This window comes from Aquarana catesbeiana, unplaced genomic scaffold (assembly GCF_042186555.1).
Source record: "Aquarana catesbeiana isolate 2022-GZ unplaced genomic scaffold, ASM4218655v1 unanchor225, whole genome shotgun sequence".
NCBI lineage: Eukaryota > Metazoa > Chordata > Amphibia > Anura > Ranidae > Aquarana > Aquarana catesbeiana.
In genome coordinates this window covers 1,080,785-1,104,512 of record NW_027362652.1, presented here as the reverse complement: position 1 = coordinate 1,104,512, position 23,728 = coordinate 1,080,785, and the positions used below count along the sequence as shown (strand labels likewise).

The window sequence follows — 23,728 nt, the reverse complement described above, 5'->3', positions numbered from 1 at the left end:
AGACATGGATGAAGTGTTGTACTGTGTTGGCCGTTGATAGCAGTAGAAAAATAAAGAATAGAATCCTTACCTTTTGTTGGTTGAGTATATTTTCGTGATGTACCGTATTTTCCGCACTATAAGGCGCACCTAAAAGCCTTATATTTTCCTCCAAATCGGCCGTGCGCCTTATATGTGCACTGAGTTCCAAAATCATTTCCCGCTCGATAAACCAACCACTCCACTTTGAAGGAGATCTACAATCTAAACAGATCCATCAAACCCCTTTTACACTTGGGCACTAGCACACTGTTGATGCGCTCTGAGTCTCCACCTTGAGCCACATCACGTGGGTTCCTACTCCAGTGCTACACGGCTGGTGTGTGTATCGCTGTGTGAGCGGAGCGCCCCGATCTCAGTGAGACTACTGAATATCCCCGTACGGACCGGGAAGTCATTCGTCCCTTCACATGAACTGTATTTGCAGCGCAGTGTGGCTGGTGTTTCTCCTACCTGTGAGCTGGGCAATCTACTTTTGGTGATACCGCTGATCATTCCTGCAGGGACCAGTAAGTTTTACTTACTACTTTGGCATTGTCTGCAGATACCGGACATTAAAGCAAGCTTTCATTGAAGTCCATATACACGGGCCTGGGTAAGGGTAGGGCATTTACCCCCCACGGCTTTTGTTTGCTTGTTTTTTTGTGGACCGTATGTTTTAGCATGCGCCTTATAATGCAGTGCACCTTATGTATGGTCAAGTACAGAAATAGTCCCCGTAATTGAGACTGCGCCTTATAATCCGGTGCGCCTTATGGTGCGGAAAATAAGGTAAGCTTTTACAAACACTTGAGGTCTAAAAAAAAAATATATTGTAACAAGAATTTGCCGAGCCATAACAAATGTTGGTTGTATTTTATTTCATACAATGATTTCCTATGATCATTAGCTCCATCTAATGACCATAATGCGGTATCAAACAATTTTTCATGATTGAGGTATTTCAGAAAAAATACCACATTATGGCCACTAGATGGAGTTGACGATCATAGGAAATCACTGTGTTAATTAAATTATGAGCAGAATTTTATAACAGCTGGATGCTTGTCACACTCATCCAACATTTTTTTTTCTGAATAATTAATTTTGTCAGGCATGGTTTCATACTAATAACCGAGATCCTATACCTGCACTTATGAGTACAGTGGACTTTGAAGAACATCAGTTAATAAAACCAACAATATTAAACCTGCGTGGAAGAAAATTGTGCCAAGGCTGGGGGTGGCGGGGCCGCGGGGGGGGGGGGGGGTTGTATGTGATTTTTCGTGGGCAATTTGTCAGAATAATGGCTGGTGTTAGCACTGCAATCATCATGGCACCATTGTTGAAATGGTGTCAGGATGATTGAAGCGCATTATTTCTTATATTACATTGTAATATATAATGCAGAGTCAGTGGGAGCCCTAAGCGTGTCACTTGCCACTGTCGCCTGCCACCAGATGCAGTTTGTTTCTTGCCACCAGATGCAGCTTGTCACTTGCCTCATCACTTGCCTTCAGATGCAGCTTGTCACTTGCCTTCAGATGCAGCTTGTCACTTGCCTCATCACCTGCCTTCAGATGCAGCTTGTCACTTGCCTCATCACCTGCCTTCAGATGCAGCTTGTCACTTGCCTTCAGATGCAGCTTGTCACTTGCTTTCAGATGCAGCTTGTCACTTGCCTCATCACCTGCCACCAGATGCAGCTTGTCACTTGTCTCATCACCTGCCTTCAAATGCAGCTTGTCACTTGCCTCATCACCTGCCTTCAAATGCAGCTTGTCACTTGCCTTATCACCTGCCTTCAGATGCAGCTTGTCACTTACCTCATCACCTACCACCAGATGCAGTTTGTCACTTGCCTCATCACCTGCCTTCAGATACAGCTTGTCACTTGCCTTCAGATGCAGCTTGTCACTTGCCACCAGATGCAGCTTGTCACTTGCTTTCAGATGCAGCTTGTCACTTGCCTCATCACCTGCCTTCAGATGCAGCTTGTCACTTGCCTTATCACCTGCCTTCAGATGCAGCTTGTCACTTACCTCATCACCTACCACCAGATGCAGTTTGTCACTTGCCTCATCACCTGCCTTCAGATACAGCTTGTCACTTGCCTTCAGATGCAGCTTGTCACTTGCCATCAGATGCAGCTTGTCACTTGCCATCAGATGCAGCTTGTCACTTGCCTAATCACCTGCCTTCAGATGCAGCTTGTCACTTGCCATCAGATGCAGCTTGTCACTTGCCTAATCACCTGCCTTCAAATGCAGCTTGTCACTTGCCTCATCCCCTGCCACCAGATGCAGCTTGTCACTTGTCTCATCACCTGCCTTCAAATGCAGCTTGTCACTTGCCACCAGATGCAGCTTGTCACTTGTCTCATCACTTGCCTTCAGATGCAGCTTGTCACTTACCTCATCACCTGCCACCAGATGCAGTTTGTCACTTGCCTAATCACCTGCCTTCAGATGCAGCTTGTCACTTGCCTTCAGATGCAGCTTGTCACTTGCCACCAGATGCAGCTTGTCACTTGCCTCATCACCTGCCACAAGATGCAGCTTGTCACTTGTCTCATCACCTGCCTTCAAATGCAGCTTGTCACTTGCCACCAGATGCAGCTTGTCACTTGCCTCATCACTTGCCTTCAGATGCAGCTTGTCACTTGCCTTATCACCTGCCTTCAGATGCAGCTTGTCACTTGCCTTATCACCTGCCTTCAGATGCAGCTTGTCACTTGCCTCATCACCTGCCTTCAGATGCAGTTTGTCACTTGCCTCATCACCTGCCTTCAGATACAGCTTGTCACTTGCCTTCAGATACAGCTTGTCACTTGCCACCAGATGCAGTTTGTCACTTGCCTTCAGATGGAGCCCCCATTACATCAGATGTCCCCAGCAGAGCCCCCCTTACATCAGATGTCCCCAGCGGTGCACCCCCCCTCACCTCAGGTGTCCTAGTTGGTCTCCACCGCCATTGCAGAACAGAGGGGGTATACAAAATAGTGTCTACCTCCGCCGGCCGCCTGGTTACAATAGAACCCCCGCCCCGTTCCATAACAGACAGGCAGCGGGGCGGGGGGTAGGCAGGCGAGGCGGAGCGGGATGGAGGGTGGGCGGCGACGCAGGAACTCCATCTAGTCACCCAGCTGTGTTCTTGGTCTGCTTAAAAATGGCGGCCGGCGGAGACAATGTCTCCGCCAGCCGCGGACCTCTAGCGGCGGCAGGCGAAAAATCGTGAAAAAACGGATTTCCCAGGACATTAAAATAAAAAATAAATAAAGAAATAAAATCGGGAAAAGAGTCTAAATCCCGGGAATGTCCCGGGAAATCCGGGACAGTTGGTAAGTATGGTAACAGTTTTTGGTTTTCTCTTGGTTTTGTAATTACTGGATCATTGTCTTCAGACTGGAGGCTTTGAAGAGATTTGGGTGGGAAGAAGCCTCTACCCCTGTGCCCATTCTTTCCTGACCGAGGCTCTAAGACTGATGTTCCTGCCTGCTGCCTGAGCCTGGCTGTGCTGACCATATCTCTGTCTGCTGCCTGTACGGATGCAGGGCATTTTATGGGCCATGTTCCTGCCTACTGTCTGGAGAAATACTTTGGATTTGCTGACCATATCTTTGCCTGCTGCATGTACTTTTTATGGATCATGTTCCTGCCTGCTGCCTGGACCAGTACATATACACATTTTATATATATATATAACATACACACACAACATAAGGCCGTGTTCATAGTATTAGATGTTTCTCCAGGGCTGCAGTTCCTCTGATCTACACAAGGTGGTGATCTCGTTTCTAACAAAAATAAACGACTCTATGGAATACAGACAGGAAGTGATGTCAGCTACAGACAGGAAGTTCCAGGTGAGAGGTCGGTCGGGAGGAAGTAGAGAGAAGACATTGCTGGAAGTGACAGCAGAGGAGGTAATAAGATCTTATTTTCTATTTACACCCAGTAACCCCCCCGTCATGTCCGTCCTCTTCCTCCATAGTCACTGTGATGTCTTTTATCTCCAGCAGATGATGATACACACATATATAGTGTAGAAACCTAGATTAACCCCTTCAGGGGCAGAACATTTCACCACTTACCGGGCCGGAACATTCTCTTCATTATGGAGATGTGTCACCTCCTCACTTTAGCCGTCTCTTGTAAGGAGCGATGAGATTCAGATTTGGGCTGTACTGAAATTTGCACTTCCACATCCTTCCTCTTTATTGATCTTCTGTTCTCCTGGCAGTCCCCAATTTCATCTACTCCCCTACTCCCCTGCAGTGGACTGTCCCCCCTGTCCAGTGAAGGGCTATGGGCTCTGCATTGGTCTAGATGACTTCAGAGAACCTATAACCATTGGAGAATAGGGGAGAAGAGACTGCGTGGACCGGTCTTAGAGGAGCCTGTGGGAGGGGAACATTGGGGAAGTAAAAGTGCCCAATATTCCAATTATGTTGAGCTGTGAAGGCTTAGATAAAGATATTTATGGGGAGGTGAATGCCTTTTGGATTAGGGCTGAAACTAACGATTATTTTCATAATCAATTAGTAGGCCGATTATTGTTTTGAATAATCGGTTAATAACCTTAAAAGTGTGGTGTAGAATTTAGTTAATATGTAAAGTTTAAAAAAAAGGCAATTTATTCTTAAATATCTCTATGCAGTGCTAAATATAAATAACCAACTATATGGTTAGACAGCAAAATCTCTAATCCACTCTGAGAATAACAGACAGAAGAGATATACTGTCTATACTATTAGAGGAGATATATACTGTATATATTATTAGAGGAGAGATATACTGTCTATACTATTAGAGGAGATATACTGTCTATACCATTAGAGGAGATATATACTGTAAATACTATTAGAGGATATATATACTGTATATACTATTAGAAGAGATATACTGTATATACTATTAGAGGAGAGATATACTGTATATAGTATTAGAGGAGAGATATACTGTCTATGCTATTAGAGGAGATATACTGTATATACTATTAAAGGAGATATACTGTATATACTATTAGAAGAGATATACTGTATATAGTATTAGAGGAGAGATATACTGTATATAGTATTAGAGGAGAGATATACTGTCTATACTATTAGAGGAGAGATATACTGTCTATACTATTAGAGGAGAGATATACTGTCTATACTATTAGAGGAGATATACTGTCTATACTATTAGAGGAGATATACTGTATATACTATTAAAGGAGATATACTGTATATACTATTAGAGGAGATATATACTGTACATACTATTAGAGTAGAGATATACTGTATATACTATTAGAAGAGATATATACTGTATATATTATTAGAAGAGATATACTGTATATACTATTAGAAGAGATATACTGTGTATACTATTAGAGGAGATATATTGTATATACTATTAGAGAAGATATATACTGTATATACTATTAGAGGAGATATATACTGTATATACTATTAGAAGAGATATACTGTATATACTATTAGAGGAGAGATATACTGTATATAGTATTAGAGGAGAGATATACTGTCTATACTATTAGAGGAGATATACTGTCTATACTATTAGAGGAGAGATATACTGTATATACTATTAGAGGAGATATACTGTATATACTATTAAAGGAGATATACTGTATATACTATTAGAGGAGATATATACTGTACATACTATTAGAGGAGATATATACTGTATATACTATTAGAAGAGATATACTGTGTATACTATTAGAGGAGATATATTGTGTATACTATTAGAGGAGATATATTGTGTATACTATTAGAGAAGATATATACTGTATATACTATTAGAGGAGATATATACTGTGTATACTATTAGAGAAGATATATACTGTATATACTATTAGAGGAGATATATACTGTATATACTATTAGAGGAGATATATACTGTATATACTATTGGAGGTTGAAAATGGTAAACCTCATCAGACTCATATCTTTTTTTATTTAAAGAAAAAAAAATTAGATTGTTTTGCAGATTTTCAAACAGAACTGTAATATATTATATGCTGACCATACAAAAACAATGTCTTCCTTAAAAAAAAATGTCATTTTAAGAACGTTCGTTCGATTTTCTAATCGTTAGTGGGGTCGAATCGACGTTCGCTTTCAACCACAGTGACGGGAAAATTTGGAAATAATAGAAAACTTCTTGGTCAAAGGAATTTTCAGACAGTGTATGTGGTTTTCGTTCATAAATGACATTCTTTTTTAAAACAGAATGTTAAAAGCAAGTGAAAATTTCAAACAACAATTCTTTCATTCAGCGAATGTACAAAGTTTTTTCATATGAATATTCTTGTCTGAAAATTGATCGGTGTGAGTGCTTTTTGCTGTGCGTTAAGTACAGTATAGAGTGCCCCAATAGAAAGGTAAAGAAAACTTCTGCCTTTAGAACCACTCACTTCCTGCCCAGGACTACATGTCCCATGAGGCATTGCTCCTCACACATTCACAAGTTCTCAGGCCCTTACTGACATGCATGGACGGTGTACTGAGCTGTATGTGTGCTGCACTGTATTTCCTTATATGTAAACAAATAATGCATTCTGTATGAAGGCCAACTAATCAGCTGGCCAATTAATCGATTATGAAAATAGTAATCGATAAATTTCATAATTGATTAGTTGTTTCAGCCCTATTTTGGATGAATTTTCAGATTTTTTTTTTTTTTTTTTTTTTTTAGAATGTGGTCATGGTGTTTTACTGTGCCCATTATTAAATTATGAGAAGGGTACAGCTTTTCTGTCAGTATTAAAGCAGAGTTCCACCCATTTTTTTTTTTACTTTTAATCAATCTAATGCCCATCCTCCTTTCTATTTAAAATGGCAAATTATTTATTTATTTTTCTAAATACCCTATTTTCCTTATTTTCTGGAGCACTTTGGGCTCCAGCCGTCTAGGAGATGATGTAACTAGGCGATTCCCATGGACTCCTGGGATATCGGCGTCATCTTTCCGAGGAGTCCATGGGAATCGCCTAATGCTCTAATGTTTTCAATACCGGAAATTACGCGATCGGGAAGACGGGAATGTCTTGGTTGACATGTTGCTATAGCAGTGGGGTGGGAAATTCCGCTGACGCTGCCATTGCTATGGCAACGTGTCAGGACAAAAGAGCGCTGTGCAGTGGCATTACTGCGCACGGGTGAGATCGGCAGGTGCATGCTGGGTAGCCAGCTGCACTGAATCCTGGAAATGAATACAAGAGGGCTCCAGATGCCCACAGCAGAGATGGACCCTGCTGGCTTCCGAGATCAGGTTAGTTTTAAAGGATTTATGCATGAAATGCACTAAGCGAGTTTTTTTATCACCTTAATCAGCCGCAGAACCTGTGTAAATAATATGGGTTTAAAGGGATGATGTGGCAACCCTAATCTGCCCCACAACCACTGGTCCATGTTGTGGAGAAGAAGCCCTTGTCCCCCATCAACATGGGAACAAGGTGCTTTGGAGGGGAGCCCCCTGCCCCAAAGCATGTTGAGGGCATGTGGCCTTGTATGTTCAGGAGGGGGACGCTTGCTCATCCTCCCCTTCCTTTCCTGGCATGCTCAGAGAAGGGGCTGGTATAGATTTTAGGGGGGGACATGCTTTTTTTTAGTTTTGTTTACATTCTGCTGACAGCAGGGAATTCTGCTGACAGCAGATAAGTCATGGTTGTTAAGGGCGCAACAGCCAGATTGCTGGCCCGCTCCTTAACAACCAGCTGTTGTCAATGAATTTGGATCCTTCAAACATCCGAATGAAACAAATTAATTTAGCTTGTTTCGTAACCATTCTATTCGGATTTGTTGACATTCGCTACTGTTTATCCCCCTGAGGAAGACACATCATATCCCTGTGTCGACACGCGTTGGGGAGGGGACAGGAAGGGTTAGCAATCAGCACAGACGTTGTCTGAGCAGTGTGGAAACCAAATTGGACACAGAGCCTTACTGGATTTGATATATTTGCCAGCTGTAGGGTGGTGCGCTGTAAGAAAATGAGAATACACTGGAGATTTTGTCTTTTAATAAATGTTGTTTTAAACGATAAAACACCATCCCAGCCTATTTTTTTTATACATCTATTGAAGACAGCACCATTGAACAACATAGGATCCTGCAAAATCCACTTATCATAGAGCCCAGAGGTTGTTCAACTGTGTTGTAGACCAAACTTAATTGTGCGGTCACACCCCCAAGGTGAGCAGAATCACACGGGGGGGCACGAGTTTGACATCACTGTGGATTTATATGGAGCACCATCACAAAGAAATTATTCATTTGAAAATTATAAGAGGACTTTTTGAAAAGTTATGATTTGTGCACTTTTTGTTTCACTCATTTGATGATTTTTTTTTTTTTGTTAGTTTATTGGCACATCAGCACTTTATACATTAGTCACTTAACATACATTATTGTCACGTTAGCACTTTATGCAAAATAACCAGTTTTTACGTTATGGATGAATATGTGTATTGCATATATGTATTACTGTACACTGAGGATATTTGTTTTTTTTTTTGTAAAGCGCGGCACATTATTTTGATTTATGAAATTCGTTACTATTGTCTTTCGGAGATTCGGATACATTTGAATCTCAGAATAACCAAAATGTTGTTCGAATTTAAATTCGAAACGAAACAAACAGCACTTGTCTATTCCTGAAGTTTCTCCTAAAGACATGCATAAAGGGTATTGCACTGATCCCTGCCAGCCCTCCGCTCCCGTCCATCCCAGGCACTTATATGTGACGACATATGGAATGATGAGAAAGGAGAGTTGGCAGGGATCAGCGTGCCAGAGGAATGTGTCACTGACACTTCCCTGCTCTGCACATGGGTGAAATCGCTTCACTACTTATGGGCAGGACCAACATTCCTTACATGTGGGGGGGTACCTTTCTTGTGTGCATGCTCACTAATGCCCAGGACCTGTCATCTCACTCCCAGTGACAGAGTAGGGGTTCCACCATGCACCAAGCATCCCGCCATAGACCTATCTACGTGCACTTAGTTTAGCTCCTTCAGTTTTCCCATACCTGTAAATAAAGTGGAATACCGCGCTGTGAGAAATAAATACATTGAGCTAATACAAAAATAAACAAATTGAGCTAAATACAAATACCCAGAAAAAAGCAGCGCTAAACCCACCAAAATTGAAATTGTACAGTGAAGATCAATATGGAAAAAATAATGTAAAAAGTGATCTATATTTTGAATATAGATTAATTTAAACTAAAAAGTCCATCTTCTTAATTCCACAGTGCTAGTAGAAGAACCAAACTTGTGATGTAATCGAAAGTTCAATATTATCCTGCACCGCACCACCAGTGCTAAACACCCAAAATGCTTGCTTACCAGACAGGCAAGCAATAGAAGCTTGCGACCTATACCCGGCCAGGGCCTTTATCCGGTCAGGCGCCAAACAGATGCATACCAGGAAGAACCCTCAGGCTGATCTCTATACCAGACAGGGACCGCCAAACTCGTGGGTCACGGATACCAAGTGTGGGTAGATGTGGATAACGTTCAGTTGTATCCCAAAATGATAGAAGGGTACCATAGCGTAATACTGACAGACATATTCATTAGAAAATGAGAAAGCCACTTACAAGATTGTAGTATTTAAAAGCAGATTAGCCGGCCGGCTCGTACAAACACCCGTCCCTCGAACGGCACACGCGAGACGTCAGCACGTCAGCTCCTCCCGATGCGCGTTTCGTCATATAATGACGTAGTCTGGGGCCCCATAATATTAATAGGATAATATTGAACTTTCGATTACATCACAAGTTTGGTTCTTCTACTAGCACTGTGGAATTAAGAAGATGGACTTTTTAGTTTAAATTAATCTATATTCAAAATATAGATCACTTTTTAATTATTTTTTCCATATTGATCTTCACTGTACAATTTCAATTTTGGTGGGTTTAGCGTTGCTTTTTTCTGGTTTCTCCCATACCTGTGGCTGGATCCATGGGGTCTCCATGCCGTGGGTTCAGTCTCAAATTCTTTAAAAGGCACCAAACGCTGGGAAGGGAGTCAGAGCACCGACCCCCTCGCTAACCAGAGTACCCGTCACTCATGCCCAGTGCCACTCTTTCGATAACTCTGCTATTTCTTCCACACCAGTACTTGGTTATCCATAGCAACTGCACAAACTCCTCTGCTGAGTAAACCTGCTGTGGTGGCACTTCAGTTCCTTCTCTTCACTACTGTTTGTACTTATCAGGTCCTGTTAATTTGGATACACCATTTACCTTCATACGCTTCTTTAAGTAACTTCAGAACGGTTAATAAGCTTTTACTGGAAGTGCAACGGGTCAGTACAGCAGCAGTAGACAAATGGATCAGTCCTTCCCCAGCTAACTATCACGGCTGCCCAGATCATACTTTAGCAGGTTTAGTAAGAGTCCTTTTAGTCCATTAGAGGCAGTGTCCTAGTTCCAGGCAGTAAATCCCGAGGGGGGACCCGAAGGCAGGGGTCACAGATGACATCTTGTAACAGCCATTCCCTCTAGTCCTGTGGTTCTCAACCTGGGGGTCGGGACCCCTCGGGGGTCGAATGACGATTTGCCAGGGGTCACCGAATCCTGGACTGTTCCTGAATCCCACACCGCTCTCCCAGCCTTTTCGCGGCCGCCCAGCAGGACTGTCCCTGGAGCCTGTGGCCGCCCGGCTGGGCTGTTCCTGGAGCCCGCGGTCGCCCACTCAGCCTCTTCGCAGCCGTCCATTCAGTTCATGGCATGGCTGGGGGGCAGAGACTAGAGGTCAGCTGACTGGTGAGGAATGTGAAGTGGGAGGGGCTAGGGGATCTCCTGATTTCGGCATAGGTGTCACTGCTGCAAGACACCACAAAGTTGGAGACACAGTGAAGCCGGAGACACAGTGAGTAACACTACCTGTGATTAAAGTTGCAGTTAAAAGTCCCCACTACAGTTCTCAGATCAGCAGATGACCTTAATCAAGAGCACCTTAGTTGGCTGATCAGAACTCCCCCCAGCATTGCCACTCATCCCATTCCCCACACCCACCAAGGAGTAAGAGAATGGATAAAAATAGAGAATACATGGAAGGGAGAGGAAAAGAGGGGGAGGAACAAAGAAAAAGGGAGAGAAAGAATAAGAGAAAGAACAAGAAACACGGCTAGAGAGAGGGATGGGGAAAAAAAAACAAGAAATTAGGATTGAGAGAGATAAAAGGGAAAGAAAGGAGAACAAAGAGAGAGAGTGCTGCATCCTAAAATGTACCAAAAGGGGTTATAATAGTGTAAGAATGGAAGGGACTCAGGGAGCGCTAAATGTCCGTGGGTTAGGGGCGCAAATTACTTGTCTTGCCTTGGGTGCTGACAACCCACGCTACGAAAATAATTTTACTGTTAGGGGTCCCCACAACTTGGGAAATTTTATCAAGGGGTCACGGCACTAGAAGGGTTGAGAACCACTGCTCTAGTCCCATTTGGTGAGGCGACTCTGAGCTCTCCCTTTGTTAGTATGGACCCATAGCGATGGCCGGGGCCATGAACACGCGGGAAAGGGAAAGAATCACCTTAACCCCGTCCTAGCTCTGGGCAGCCTGTAACTCACGAAATAAACAACTCCTATAAATAACAATGCAGTTAAAGCAGGAACCCCACAGTTCAGAAAGGGCTAAAATATTCACAGGCACTACGTAAGCGACTGCTTACATAGTGCTCTACTGTCCTTTGCTATATTGTTCTCTACCCTGCGGACCTCTGCACTGATGACCCCTATACACTGCGTTACTGACCCCTGTACAATGCTCTTCTATCATCTGCCCTATTGTTCTCTACCCTGCTGAATTCTGCCCTGCTGACCCCTCCACTACTGACCTCTGTACACTGATCTACATCCTACTGACCTCTGTACACTGCCCTACATACTGCTGACCTCTGTACACAGCCCTACATCCTGCTGACCTCTGTACACTGCCTTACATACTACTGACCTCTGTACACTGATCTACATACTACTGACCTCTGTACACTGCCCTACATACTACTGACCTCTGTACACTGCCCTACATCCTACTGTCCTCTGTACACTGCTCTACATACTACTGACCTCTGTACACTGCCCTACATACTACTGACCTCTGTACACTGCCCTACATACTACTGACCTCTGTACACTGCCCTACATACTACTGACCTCTGTACACTGCTCTACATACTACTGACCTCTGTACACTGCTCTACATACTACTGACCTCTGTACACTGCCCTACATCCTACTGACCTCTGTACACCGCCCTACATCCTACTGACCTCTGTACACTGCCCTACATACTACTGACCTCTGTACACTGCTCTACATACTACTGACCTCTGTACACTGTCCTACATACTACTGACCTCTGTACACTCCTCTACATACTACTGAACTCTGTACACTACCCTACATACTACTGACCTCTGTACACTGCCCTACATCCTACTGACCTCTGTACACCGCCCTACATACTACTGACCTCTGTACACTGCCCTACCTACTACTGACCTCTGTACACTGCTCTACATACTACTGACCTCCGTACACTGCTCTACATACTACTGACCTCTGTACACTGCCCTACATACTACTGACCTCTGTACACTGCCCTACATACTACTGACCTCTGTACACTGTCCTACATACTACTGACCTCTGTACACTGCCCTACCTACTACTGACCTCTGTACACTGCTCTACATACTACTGACCTCCGTACACTGCTCTACATACTACTGACCTCTGTACACTGCCCTACATACTACTGACCTCTGTACACTGCCCTACATACTACTGACCTCTGTACACTGCCCTACATACTACTGACCTCTGTACACTGCTCTACATCCTACTGACCTCTGTACACTGCTCTACATCCTACTGACCTCTGTACACTGCCCTACATACTACTGACCTCTGTACACTGCCCTACATCCTACTGACCTCTGTACACTGCCCTACATACTACTGACCTCTGTACACTGCCCTACATACTACTGACCTCTGTACACTGCTCAACATTCTACTGACCTCTGTACACTGCTCTACATCCTACTGACCTCTGTACACTGCTCTACATCCTACTGACCTCTGTACACTGCTCTACATCCTACTGACCTCTGTACACTGCCCTACATACTACTGACCTCTGTACACTGCTCTACATCCTACTGACCTCTGTACACTGCCCTACATACTACTGACCTCTGTACACTCCTCTACATACTACTGACCTCTGTACACTGCTCTACATACTACTGACCTCTGTACACTCCTCTACATACTACTGACCTCTGTACACTGCTCTACATACTACTGACCTCTGTACACTGCTCTACATCCTACTGACCTCTGTACACTGCTCTACATCCTACTGACCTCTGTACACTGCCCTACATACTACTGACCTCTGTACACTGCCCTACATCCTGCTGACCTCTGTATACTGACCTACATACTACTGACCTCTGTACACTGCCCTACATACTACTGACCTCTGTACACTGCTCTACATCCTACTGACCTCTGTACACTGCTCTACATACTACTGACCTCTGTACACTCCTCTACATACTACTGACCTCTGTACACTGCTCTACATACTACTGACCTCTGTACACTGCTCTACATACTACTGACCTCTGTACACTGCTCTACATACTACTGACCTCTGTACACTCCTCTACATACTACTGACTTCTGTACACTGCCCTACATATTACTGGACAGAACTCAACCCAGATGAAACTCAGAGCAGACAGCCAGTCCTGAAACTAGTCAAGCAGGTCAGCCTGGTTGTTCTGCCTTCATGATAAATTTCTGTGTAAGACTTAAGGTGACAAATTACTCTCCAGACATGAACAATATTGTGAATGGAAGTTAACGCCAAGTGTCGCACAGAAGCTAACTTTATACAGTTTATACAATAATTTTACAGCAACATCTTTTTTCTTCGATTTTTCTACGTTTTCCCTATGCCATCCTTACATTTTTATTAAAGTCTTGCTACTTCATTTCTTTTTCTTTTTTTTTTTTAAAGGGCACTGCACCCCGATGATCTTTGACCTCTTCCATGTTGTTCAGGTAAATCTCCACCTCTCAAAGGTTGTCTATCCCTCTTCTACAGAGAAACCTGCATAGAGCACATGACCACATCAATGAGGATGGAGGAGGACCAAAGTCACATGACTGAGAGGATCCTAAACCTCACCCTGGAGATCATCTACCTGCTGAGCGGAGAGGTGAGAATTTGGGGAGGTCACATGACATCACTCTCATCTCTATTAATAAAACACAGACCTGACCGGAGAGGTGAGGAGGATTCTGGGATTATAACATGATATTTGTATTCGTTCTTCAATACAGAGTTTTATTCTTCTGAAGTCTGGTGATCACATGACCATTACAGTGCCTCCACCCCGCTCCCTGACATCTGAGATAAACCGCAAAAAGAAGATTCTAGAAGTCACCAAGAAGATGATGGAGCTGCTGACAGGAGAGGTGAGCGGTGCTGGGAATTCTGGGACATTATCCAGTAACAGACAAGGGATGTGTCTGGATGGTGACTGTATCATTGTGTGTGTCAGGTTCCTATAAGGTGTCAGGATGTCACTGTCTATTTCTCCATGGAGGAGTGGGAGTATTTAGAAGGACACAAGGATCTCTACAAGGACGTCATGATGGACAATCAGCCGCCCCTCACATCACCGGGTAAGAGGAGACTTTATTGTAAAGGAGAGAGCAGTACGGAGGGTCCACCTAGATCCCCCATCATCTGATAAACACATAGAAACAATGTATTCAGTCAGTGTGTGTGTTTCCTACAGATGGATCCAGTAATGAGAACCCACCAGAGAGATGTCCCCTTCTTCTGTATTTCCGGGATTCCACAGAGAAAGATCACAACTATGCACGGTGTGATCAGGTAGATGAGGAACAAATATTGGTATCTATGATTTATACACAGCATGTTTGTTACAATGAATGTTTATTATATATTCAGGGTGGAAGAGATAGAAAGAGATGTCCCCGTCCTCTGTATTCCCGGGATTGCACACAGGAAGGTCACACCATCCCTCACCATCATCAGGTAGGTGAAGTTGAGGGTCTGGAACATAAAGTGATTGAACACTCTGACATGTGGAGATGATGTGTGGACTCTACAAGATGATATTTTCTACGTGATCTCACATCATAAATACTTCTATTTTACAGATGTTATTTTCTGCCATTCTGTTGGTTTAGGGTGAAGATCTGATGATCATTAAAGTTGAGGGTGAAGTAGAAGAGACGTATGTGAGGGATGATCAGCAATATACGGAGGAGGCTGGAATGACGAGGACATTCAAAGAGGAGGACACTCCTACAGAGATCAGCACAGGTGAGCCATAATATAATTGTCTGTTATCTCTGCTCTGTTACTGCACACTGATTGGTTCAGTGGAGGCACGCTAATAGAGGAGGTGTTTTAGACCCGTTTCACACTGAGGCACTTTCAAGCAAAAAAAAAGCGCCTGAAAAGCTCACGATAACCTATTTCCATTAAAACAAATGAATGCTTTCACACTGGGGCACTGCACTGGCAGGGTGGTGAAAAAACGCCCCTCTCCATTGAAATTAATGTAAAGCTCTTCAAAAGCGCTCAGTGTATTACTGGCAGTTTAGAAGCGCCTCAGTGTGAAAGGGGCCTTACTGATCATCAGGTAAGAACAGAGGGGAAAAAAAAACCTAAAAATAAGTAAACTAATGCAGCCACTACATCTAATGATTGGTAAATTGCAATATATTACATTTTTGTTTTTGACTTTAATACCACTTTGAAATGAATCACCGCCCAGAAAAACAGTTAAGATGAAATATTACAAGATCAAAAATCGAAGGATAAATGTTAAGGGATGGCATACGCAAATCTGCTCAACCCTGTACAAACGGTAACAGAGATAGAAATAAATAAAAGTAAAAAAACAGAAACAAATGCCAGACATGTTCTATAACTACGGACTTGACTAATATTAATAAAACGATGGTCATCCCAGTCAACATTTAATCCATAGGGGGCGTAAGGCTTCATATTGTAAATCCATCTGGTTTCTAGACAGGATATTTCAGGTCTGTTATTACTCCCCCTCCAACCCTTATGCCAGTGGGATCTTTGTTATGGCATGCAGAATAGTGTCTTAAAACACTACAATGTTTAAAACCCTTGAGAATATCTGCAATATGCTCACCAACTCCCATCTGCAGGTCCTGTAAGGTCCTATCCATATACTGTAAAATAACGGAGCGGGCAACTACATAGCAAATGAGGTTTAATGTTGAAAAATGTAAAGTAATGCGTTTGGGTGCTAAAAATACGAACGCAAGTTACTCACTAGGGGGAGAACCTTTGGGGGAATCCAATATGGAGAAAGATCTGGGGGTCCTAGTAGATGATAGGCTCTGCAGTGGCATGCAATGCCAAGCCGCTGCAAGCAAAGCCAACAGAATATTGGCATGCTTTAAAAAGGGGATTAACCCCCCCCTTCCCCCTCCTTCCCCTTCCCCCTCCCCTTCCCCCTCCTTATCAGGTTGGATTGAAAATGGTTACTTATGTAAGTCTATCTACGATGGTATAATACTATAATGTATTAAGGTGTACTGCTAAGTGATACTTCTGATATTTGCACAATTGGAATATCTGATAAACAATGACTACAGTTTGAAGGTTGATTTTACTGTCATTTTCCTCTATACTTTGAATGCTTTAAATCATTCTGTAATGTAATGCTGATTTGTTTAATAAAAATTTTCTGTTAAAAAAAAAAAAAGGGGATTAACTCCAGGGATAAAACGATAATTCTCCCGCTCTACAAGACTCTGGTCTGGCTGCACCTAGAGTATGCTGTCCAGTTCTGGGCACCAGTCCTCAGGAAAAGATGTACTGGAACTGGAGAGAGTCCAGAGAAGAGCAACAAAGCTAATAAAGGGATTGGGGGATCTTAGCTATGGGGAAGGAATATAAGCATTGAACTTATTCTCTCTGTAGAGGAGATGTTTGAGAGGGGATATGATAGCGATATACAAAATACTGTACTGGTGACCCTAGCATACTTTTCAGTGAAAGGGAGTATTAAAAGACACGTGGCCATTCACTGAAATTGGAAGAGGAGCAGTGTAACCTTAAACTGCATAGAGGGTTCTTTACTGTCAGAGCGGTAAGGATGTGGAATTCTCTGATGTAGGCTCTCTACCATGTGGTCACAGAGCAACTAGGAAGTGCAAGTTATTGGCATTCCTCTATTTATGCTCAGTGCAGTGATTATCAGTGCAGCCCCATTAGCGATGCCCACCAGTGATACCTTTCAGTGCCTATCAGTGCCCATTATTATGCCTACCAGTGCCCCTAAAGGCTGCCCATCAGTGCTGCCTATCAGTGCCCATCAGTACACATCAGTGAAGGAGAAAACTTACTTATTTACAACATTTTATAACCGAAACAAAGAAAAAACATTTTTCAAACTTTTCAGTTTCAGTTCAGAAGGGGGTGAAAGTGCCCGATATTGAAGTGGTTAATAGAATTTGATCCCAAAGCAATTTTTTCTCACCTAATTGAAATACAGAGGATGTTTTACCAGTCTTTTGAAGTGTTAAGAAATGTACTTTTCTAAGCCTTGTCTCTGCAAATTACTAACGCTTACTGAGGGAACATGGAAGACATAGGAAGAGTCTAGCTAGGACTGAACTAACTAGCATCAAATAGGAGGGAGGACAGAGGGAGAAGCCAATATCATGCTGTAAACAAGTTGTAGTGTCCCAAAACTGCTGGTATATGTCAGAATACCACAAAATAATAATAAGCTGATGCAGCTCAATACCACACAGAAAATTACATAAATGGACACTTGTTCTATGCTAAAGGTTCTAAGGCTTTCACACTGAGGCGTTTTACAGGCGCTATAGCGCTAAAAATAGCGCATTCAAAGCGTCTGTAAAGAGCCTATCCTCTCACTCCAGTGTGAAAGCCCGAGCGCTTTCACACTGGAGCGGTGCGCTGGCAGGACGCAAAAAAAGTCCTGCAAGCAGCATCTTTGGGGCACTGTAGGAGCGGTGTATACATCGCTCTTACAGCGCCCCTGCCCATTAAAATCAATAGGCAGCAGCAGCGCTTTGCCGGCGCTTTTAACCCTTTTTCGTCCGCTAGCGGCCAAAAGCTCCACAAAAACAATGGTAAAGCAGCGCTAAAAATAGCCCCCAATGCCCCAGTGTGAAAGTAGCCTGAAGCCGCGTACACACGATCGGAAATTCGGCCAGCAAAAGACCGATGAGAGCTTTTGGTCGGAAAATGCGACCGTGTGTATGCTCCATCTGACTTTTGCTGGCCGAATTCCCGCTAGCAAAAGATTGAGAGCAGGTTTTCAATTTTTCGGTTAGGAAAAAGTTTCGATCGGAAATTACAATCGTCTGTACCAATTCCAACGCGCAAAATTCCTACACATGCTCGGAAACCATTCGGCGCATGCTCGGAAGCATTTAACTTCATTTTTTCGGCTCACCGTAGTGTTGTACGTCACCGCGTTCTTTGCGGTCGAAAGTTCAGCAAACTTTTGTGTGACCGTGTGTATGCAAGCCAAGCTTGAGCGGAATTCCGTCGGAAAAACCATCCAAGATTTTTCCAACGGAAAATCCGCTCGTGTGTACGCGGCATTAGAGTCTATACTTTGAACTTCTTGTTTAACAAACATCCCTTAACACATTGTCTAGGCTTGTGGTTGTGTGAAGAGCATGCACCTCCCATTCCCTATTGGTTCCTGCTCTTCTGACAAGGATGTGTGACTATAGAAGTGATCTGGGAGGAGGAACAAAGGTCCTTTTTACTGATGAAGGAAAAATTCCCAGCTGGTAACTGGGGAAATCCCCAGATAAAATCTGCCTGATCCAGATAGAATCTTGATTTAGGTGAACTAACCCTCTTGTATCTTTTGGTTTGTGTTTTTATATTTTTCAGGACACACCATTGAGAAACCCTCAGTGGATCATCTCACTTTATTTCCAGGTTGTAAATTGGAAAATGAGGATATCACAAGAGATTGTGCAGGGGAACAGACAATGGCCTCAACTCTTGATGGTGGACTTCACAGTATAGGTAGACCATCAAATCCTTCTGACTCTAAACAACCTCGTACTGTGCGGGATGGTGCTGGAATTCATGGGAAGGAGAAATTTTCCTGTCCTGAATGTGGGGAAAGTTTTAGCTCTGAATTAAGTCTTACTGTACATCAGAGATCTCGCACAGGTGGGAAGTTTTACTCCTGTTCTGAGTGTGGGAAATGTTTCCTAGATATATCAGAACTTGTCATACATTGCAGATCTCACACAGACGAGAAGCCAAATTGCTGCCCTGAATGTGGGAAATGTTTTACAAAGAAATCGGGCCTTGTTAGTCATCAGAAAACTCACACAGGGGAGAGGCCTTATTCTTGCTCTGAATGTGGGAAATGTTTTACAAAGAAATCAACTCTTGTTGTACATCAGAGATCTCATACAGGGGAGAAGCCTTATTCCTGCTCTGAATGTGGGAAATGTTTTTCAAGCAAATCAAACCTTGTTGTACATCAGAGATCTCATACGGGGGAGAAGCCGTATTCCTGCCCTAAATGCAGCAAATGTTTTTTTTATAAATCAGCCCTTGTTATGCATCAGAGATCTCATACGGGGGAGAAGCCATATTCCTGCTCTGAGTGCAACAAATATTTTTTATATAAATCAGCTCTTGTTATGCACCAGAGATCTCATACGGGGGAGAAGCCGTATTCCTGCCCTCAGTGCAGCAAACGTTTTTTTTATAAATCAGCCTATGTTATGCATCAGAAATTGCACACTGGGGATAAGCCACATTCCTGTCCTGAATGCGGGAAATGTTTTTCAAGGAAATCAGACCTTGCTATACATCAGAGATTGCACACAGGGGAGAAGCCGTATTCCTGCCCTGAATGTGGGAGATGTTATACATCGAAATCAATCCTTGTTAAACATCAGAGATCTCACACGGGAAAAAAGCCGTATTCATGTCCTGAGTGCGGAAAGTGTTTTTCATACAAATCAGAACTGCTTAAACATCAGAGATCTCACACGGGGGAGAAGCCTTGTGCCTGCCCCTTGTGCGGGAAATGTTTTTCACAAAAATCAGTCCTTCGTGTGCATCAGAGATCCCACACGGGGGATAAGCCATATTCTTGCCCTGAGTGCAGGAAATGTTTTTCAAAGTTGTCCTCTCTTCGCTCACATCGGAAGATTCACACAGGCCAGAATCTGTATTCCTGCTCCGAATGTGGGAAATGTTTTTCACAAAAATCAGGCCTTCTTTTACATCAGAGATCTCACACGGGGTTGAAGCCGTATTCCTGCACTGAGTGCAAGAAATGTTTTATACAAAACTCAGATCTTGTAAGACATCAGAGATTTCACACTGGGGAAAAGCTGAATTCCTGCCCTGAGTGCGAGAAATGTTTTACACGAAGCTCAGACCTTGTAAGACATCAGAGAACTCACACTGGAGAGAAGCCGTATTCCTGCTCTGAGTGCGAGAAATGTTTTTCACAAAAAACAGACCTGGTTATACATCAGAGATCCCACACTGGGGAGAAACCATATCCCTGCCCGGAGTGCAGAAGCTGTTTTACATATAAATCAAACCTTGCTAGACATCGGAGATCTCACAGGTGTAGGGAGGAGTCGAACATTCCTGGGTTCAAGTCTCGCAAGGTTCGCTGAACTGCTCCTAAGGTCTGAATTAGGGTTGTCCCGATACCACTTTTTTAGGACCGAGTACAAGTACCGATACTTTTTTTTTAAGTACTCGCCGATACCGATTACCGATACTTTTTTTTAATGTCACGTGACAGTGTTTTGTTTTTTTTCCGTTTTTTTAGGGGGTGGTGGGGGGTGAACGGTTTCTGTGTGTGTTTTTTTTAATTTACATTCATTATTTTTTACAATATTTTTTTTTTTATTCTTTATTGCAATATGTGTGTGTGTTTGTTTTTTTTTATCAGCCCTGTTGGAGGGCTTTGGTGAGATATTAGGGGTCTTAACAGACCTCTGATATCTCCCCTTTGAGACAGAGAAAGATACGGAGGATAGAGATTCCCCAGTCCCTTTCTCTGCAGCCTCAGCTGCACTGAGAATGAATGGAGAGAAGACAGCGGCTCCTCTCCATTCATAAACTGACACATCGTAATCACAGGAGATTACAATGTTTCAGTTATGTGAATAGACAGAGTCAGCTGACTCTGTCCATTCACACAGCAGGGAGGGACAGAGAAGGAGAGGGGGACAGCGGAACGCCGGAACGGAGGGGGACAGCGGAGGAGGACAGAGCAACGGAGGGGGACAGCGGAGGAGGACAGAGCAACAGAGGGGGACAGCGGAGGAGGACAGAGCAACAGAGGGGGACAGCGGAGGAGGACAGAGCAACGGAGGGGGACAGCGGAGGAGGACAGAGCAACGGAGGGGGACAGCGGAGGAGGACAGAGCAATGGAGGGGGACACAGCAACGGAGGGGAACAGCATAGGGGGACAGAGGAATGGAGGGGGCATGGAGTAGGATGCGGTGACAGTCAGTGGTGATTGCGTGTGGGGGAGTTACAAGCACCGATCACCGCTGTATGTCACTAAAGCCGCGGGGGGAGAAGCTTGTAACTCCCCCATGCGCCGTTCACCGCTGACTGTTTAGGTATCGGCGGAAGCATCGGGAGCATTTGCCCGAGTACAAGTACTTGGGCAAATGCTCGGTATCGGTGCCGATACCGATACTAGTATCGGTATCGGGACAACCCTAGTCTGAATGTTAATCCGAACCCGACGGAAGTCAAAGGGAGCAGAGTTTTTTTAATCAATTCTGTCAATTTTTAAGCCAAATCGGCAAGACATTTTCAAAGGGCATAGGGGGTTGGGCACTGACTTGGGAGATATTGAGATGTATACCAGGAAACTACAGACCAGTCAGCCTAACATCAATAGTATGTAAGGTATTTAAGGGACTGAGTGTTTTTTGTGAGTTGGTCATTGTTGATCTACATCGCTGGACAATGTAATTGATGAATTATTAACATTGCTGAGTTTTTTTTTTTAAATAAAGGACTTGCCAAAGGTGTATGTGTGCTTATGTAGCAAAGTGCCCCTTTACCCACCTTCCTAGGTGGCTGGAACAGAGCCCTTAACTCTATTACCCACAATCTTACTCCTGGGCATGGGAAATAATTTACAGCTTCTTACAACCTATGGGGTTTATTAGAACTGATCCTGATGTAGCAGCTGAGACTGGGCTAGCTTGCTGCAACCAGGTGCAGGGCTCTTCTTTGTCAGAATCAGTGAGAAGGCCCCGGATGGGCATATGATCACCTAGCACTGAAAAAAAAGGCCCAGTCACATTGGTGGTCAGTGTCCGTAAAGCTTCGCCAATACAGTCATTCAAATAAAGTGGCATTGCTCATAAGTGCCTGAACTTCTTTACCAGAGACTTCTGCAGCCGTACCTGTGTGGAGCTTGCTATGGGGTTTCTGTTCTCGGGTACCTGGGCTATCCTCTGCACCCAGTCCCTTGAGATCTAGTAGGCAAATGTGAGAATTGTTTGTGGTTGTTAGGATACCGAATGCTGGTATCTTGCAATAGCAGGGAGACCGGATCAGTGTAGCTTCACTTAATGAAACTGAAAACAGACTGTGTGTGATTAAAGAAAGATTAATTAGTAATGAAGCAAAAACCCATTTGACACAGGACAGCAGGTGGCATTTTAGTTTAGTCAGGCAGGACAGCGATCGGTAGCATCAGGTTGGTCAGCAGGGTCAAGCTGGGTAGTAAACAGGGGATCAATGGAGCCAGATTGGACAGTGGGCAAAGGATCAGTGGCATGGGACTGAGCTGAATAAGAGGTATCAGCAGACTCAGACTGGAGGTCTGGAACATGGGTATGGTGCATAGTGGCTTAGGCAGTTGTTGAGGACCCCGCTTGACTGAGTGAATCAGTCTGTTCCAATCATAGATGGAACTTCCTAAAAAGATTTGAGCAGATATTGTTATAGAAAAAACCCAGGGTACTAAGAGTCCCAAATACGAAATGGCAGTCAGAGGCAGTCTACAGTTAAAGTGATTGTAAAGGCAGAAGGTTTTTTATCCTAATGCATTCTATACATTAAGATAAAAAGCCTTCTGTGTGCCTCAGCCCCCCTAATTTTTACCTGAGGTCCATCTCGATCCAGTGATGTTGCATGAGAGACTCGGCTGTCCGGGACTCTCCCTCATTGGCTCCCGCTGCTGTCAAGCAAAGTCAGTGAGCCAATGAGGAGAGAGAGGAGGCAGGGCTGTAGGGGCACTCAACAAGAGTGAGGGGCCAGGAGCGATGAAGACGGACCCGAGAAGAGGAGGATCTGGGCTGCTCTGGGCAAAACCACTTCACAGAGCAGGTAAATATAACATGTTTCTTATTTTTATACAAAAAAAATTGAGACTTTAGTATCACTTCAATATTGCTACAGGTTAAACTGATGTAGCTGGCACAGGAATTGGAACTGCAACAGATGGCCTTGGGTAAATCTGGATGGGATCTTCTCGTACTGGGACAGGTTAGACTGGAGCTGCTGGCATGAGGATACATTGAACCAGCGCTGCTGGCAGGGAGGTAAACTGAGATAGAACTGTTGGCATTGAGGACGTCTGAA

At 43.7% G+C, this 23,728-nt stretch overlaps 1 protein-coding gene across 1 annotated transcript in view; it reads left to right on the top strand.

The window, feature by feature from the left end:
* The window catches only part of LOC141121569 (uncharacterized), a 121,656-nt gene extending 99,347 nt beyond the window's left edge, over window positions 1-22,309 (top strand). Inside the window, exon 10 of the mRNA XM_073611203.1 lies at window positions 19,232-22,309. Within this exon, the coding sequence (XP_073467304.1) occupies window positions 19,232-20,783 (1,552 nt within the window). The 3' untranslated portion in view covers window positions 20,784-22,309. The remainder of the gene's footprint in view (window positions 1-19,231) is intronic.
* The last annotated feature ends 1,419 nt before the right edge of the window (window positions 22,310-23,728 follow it).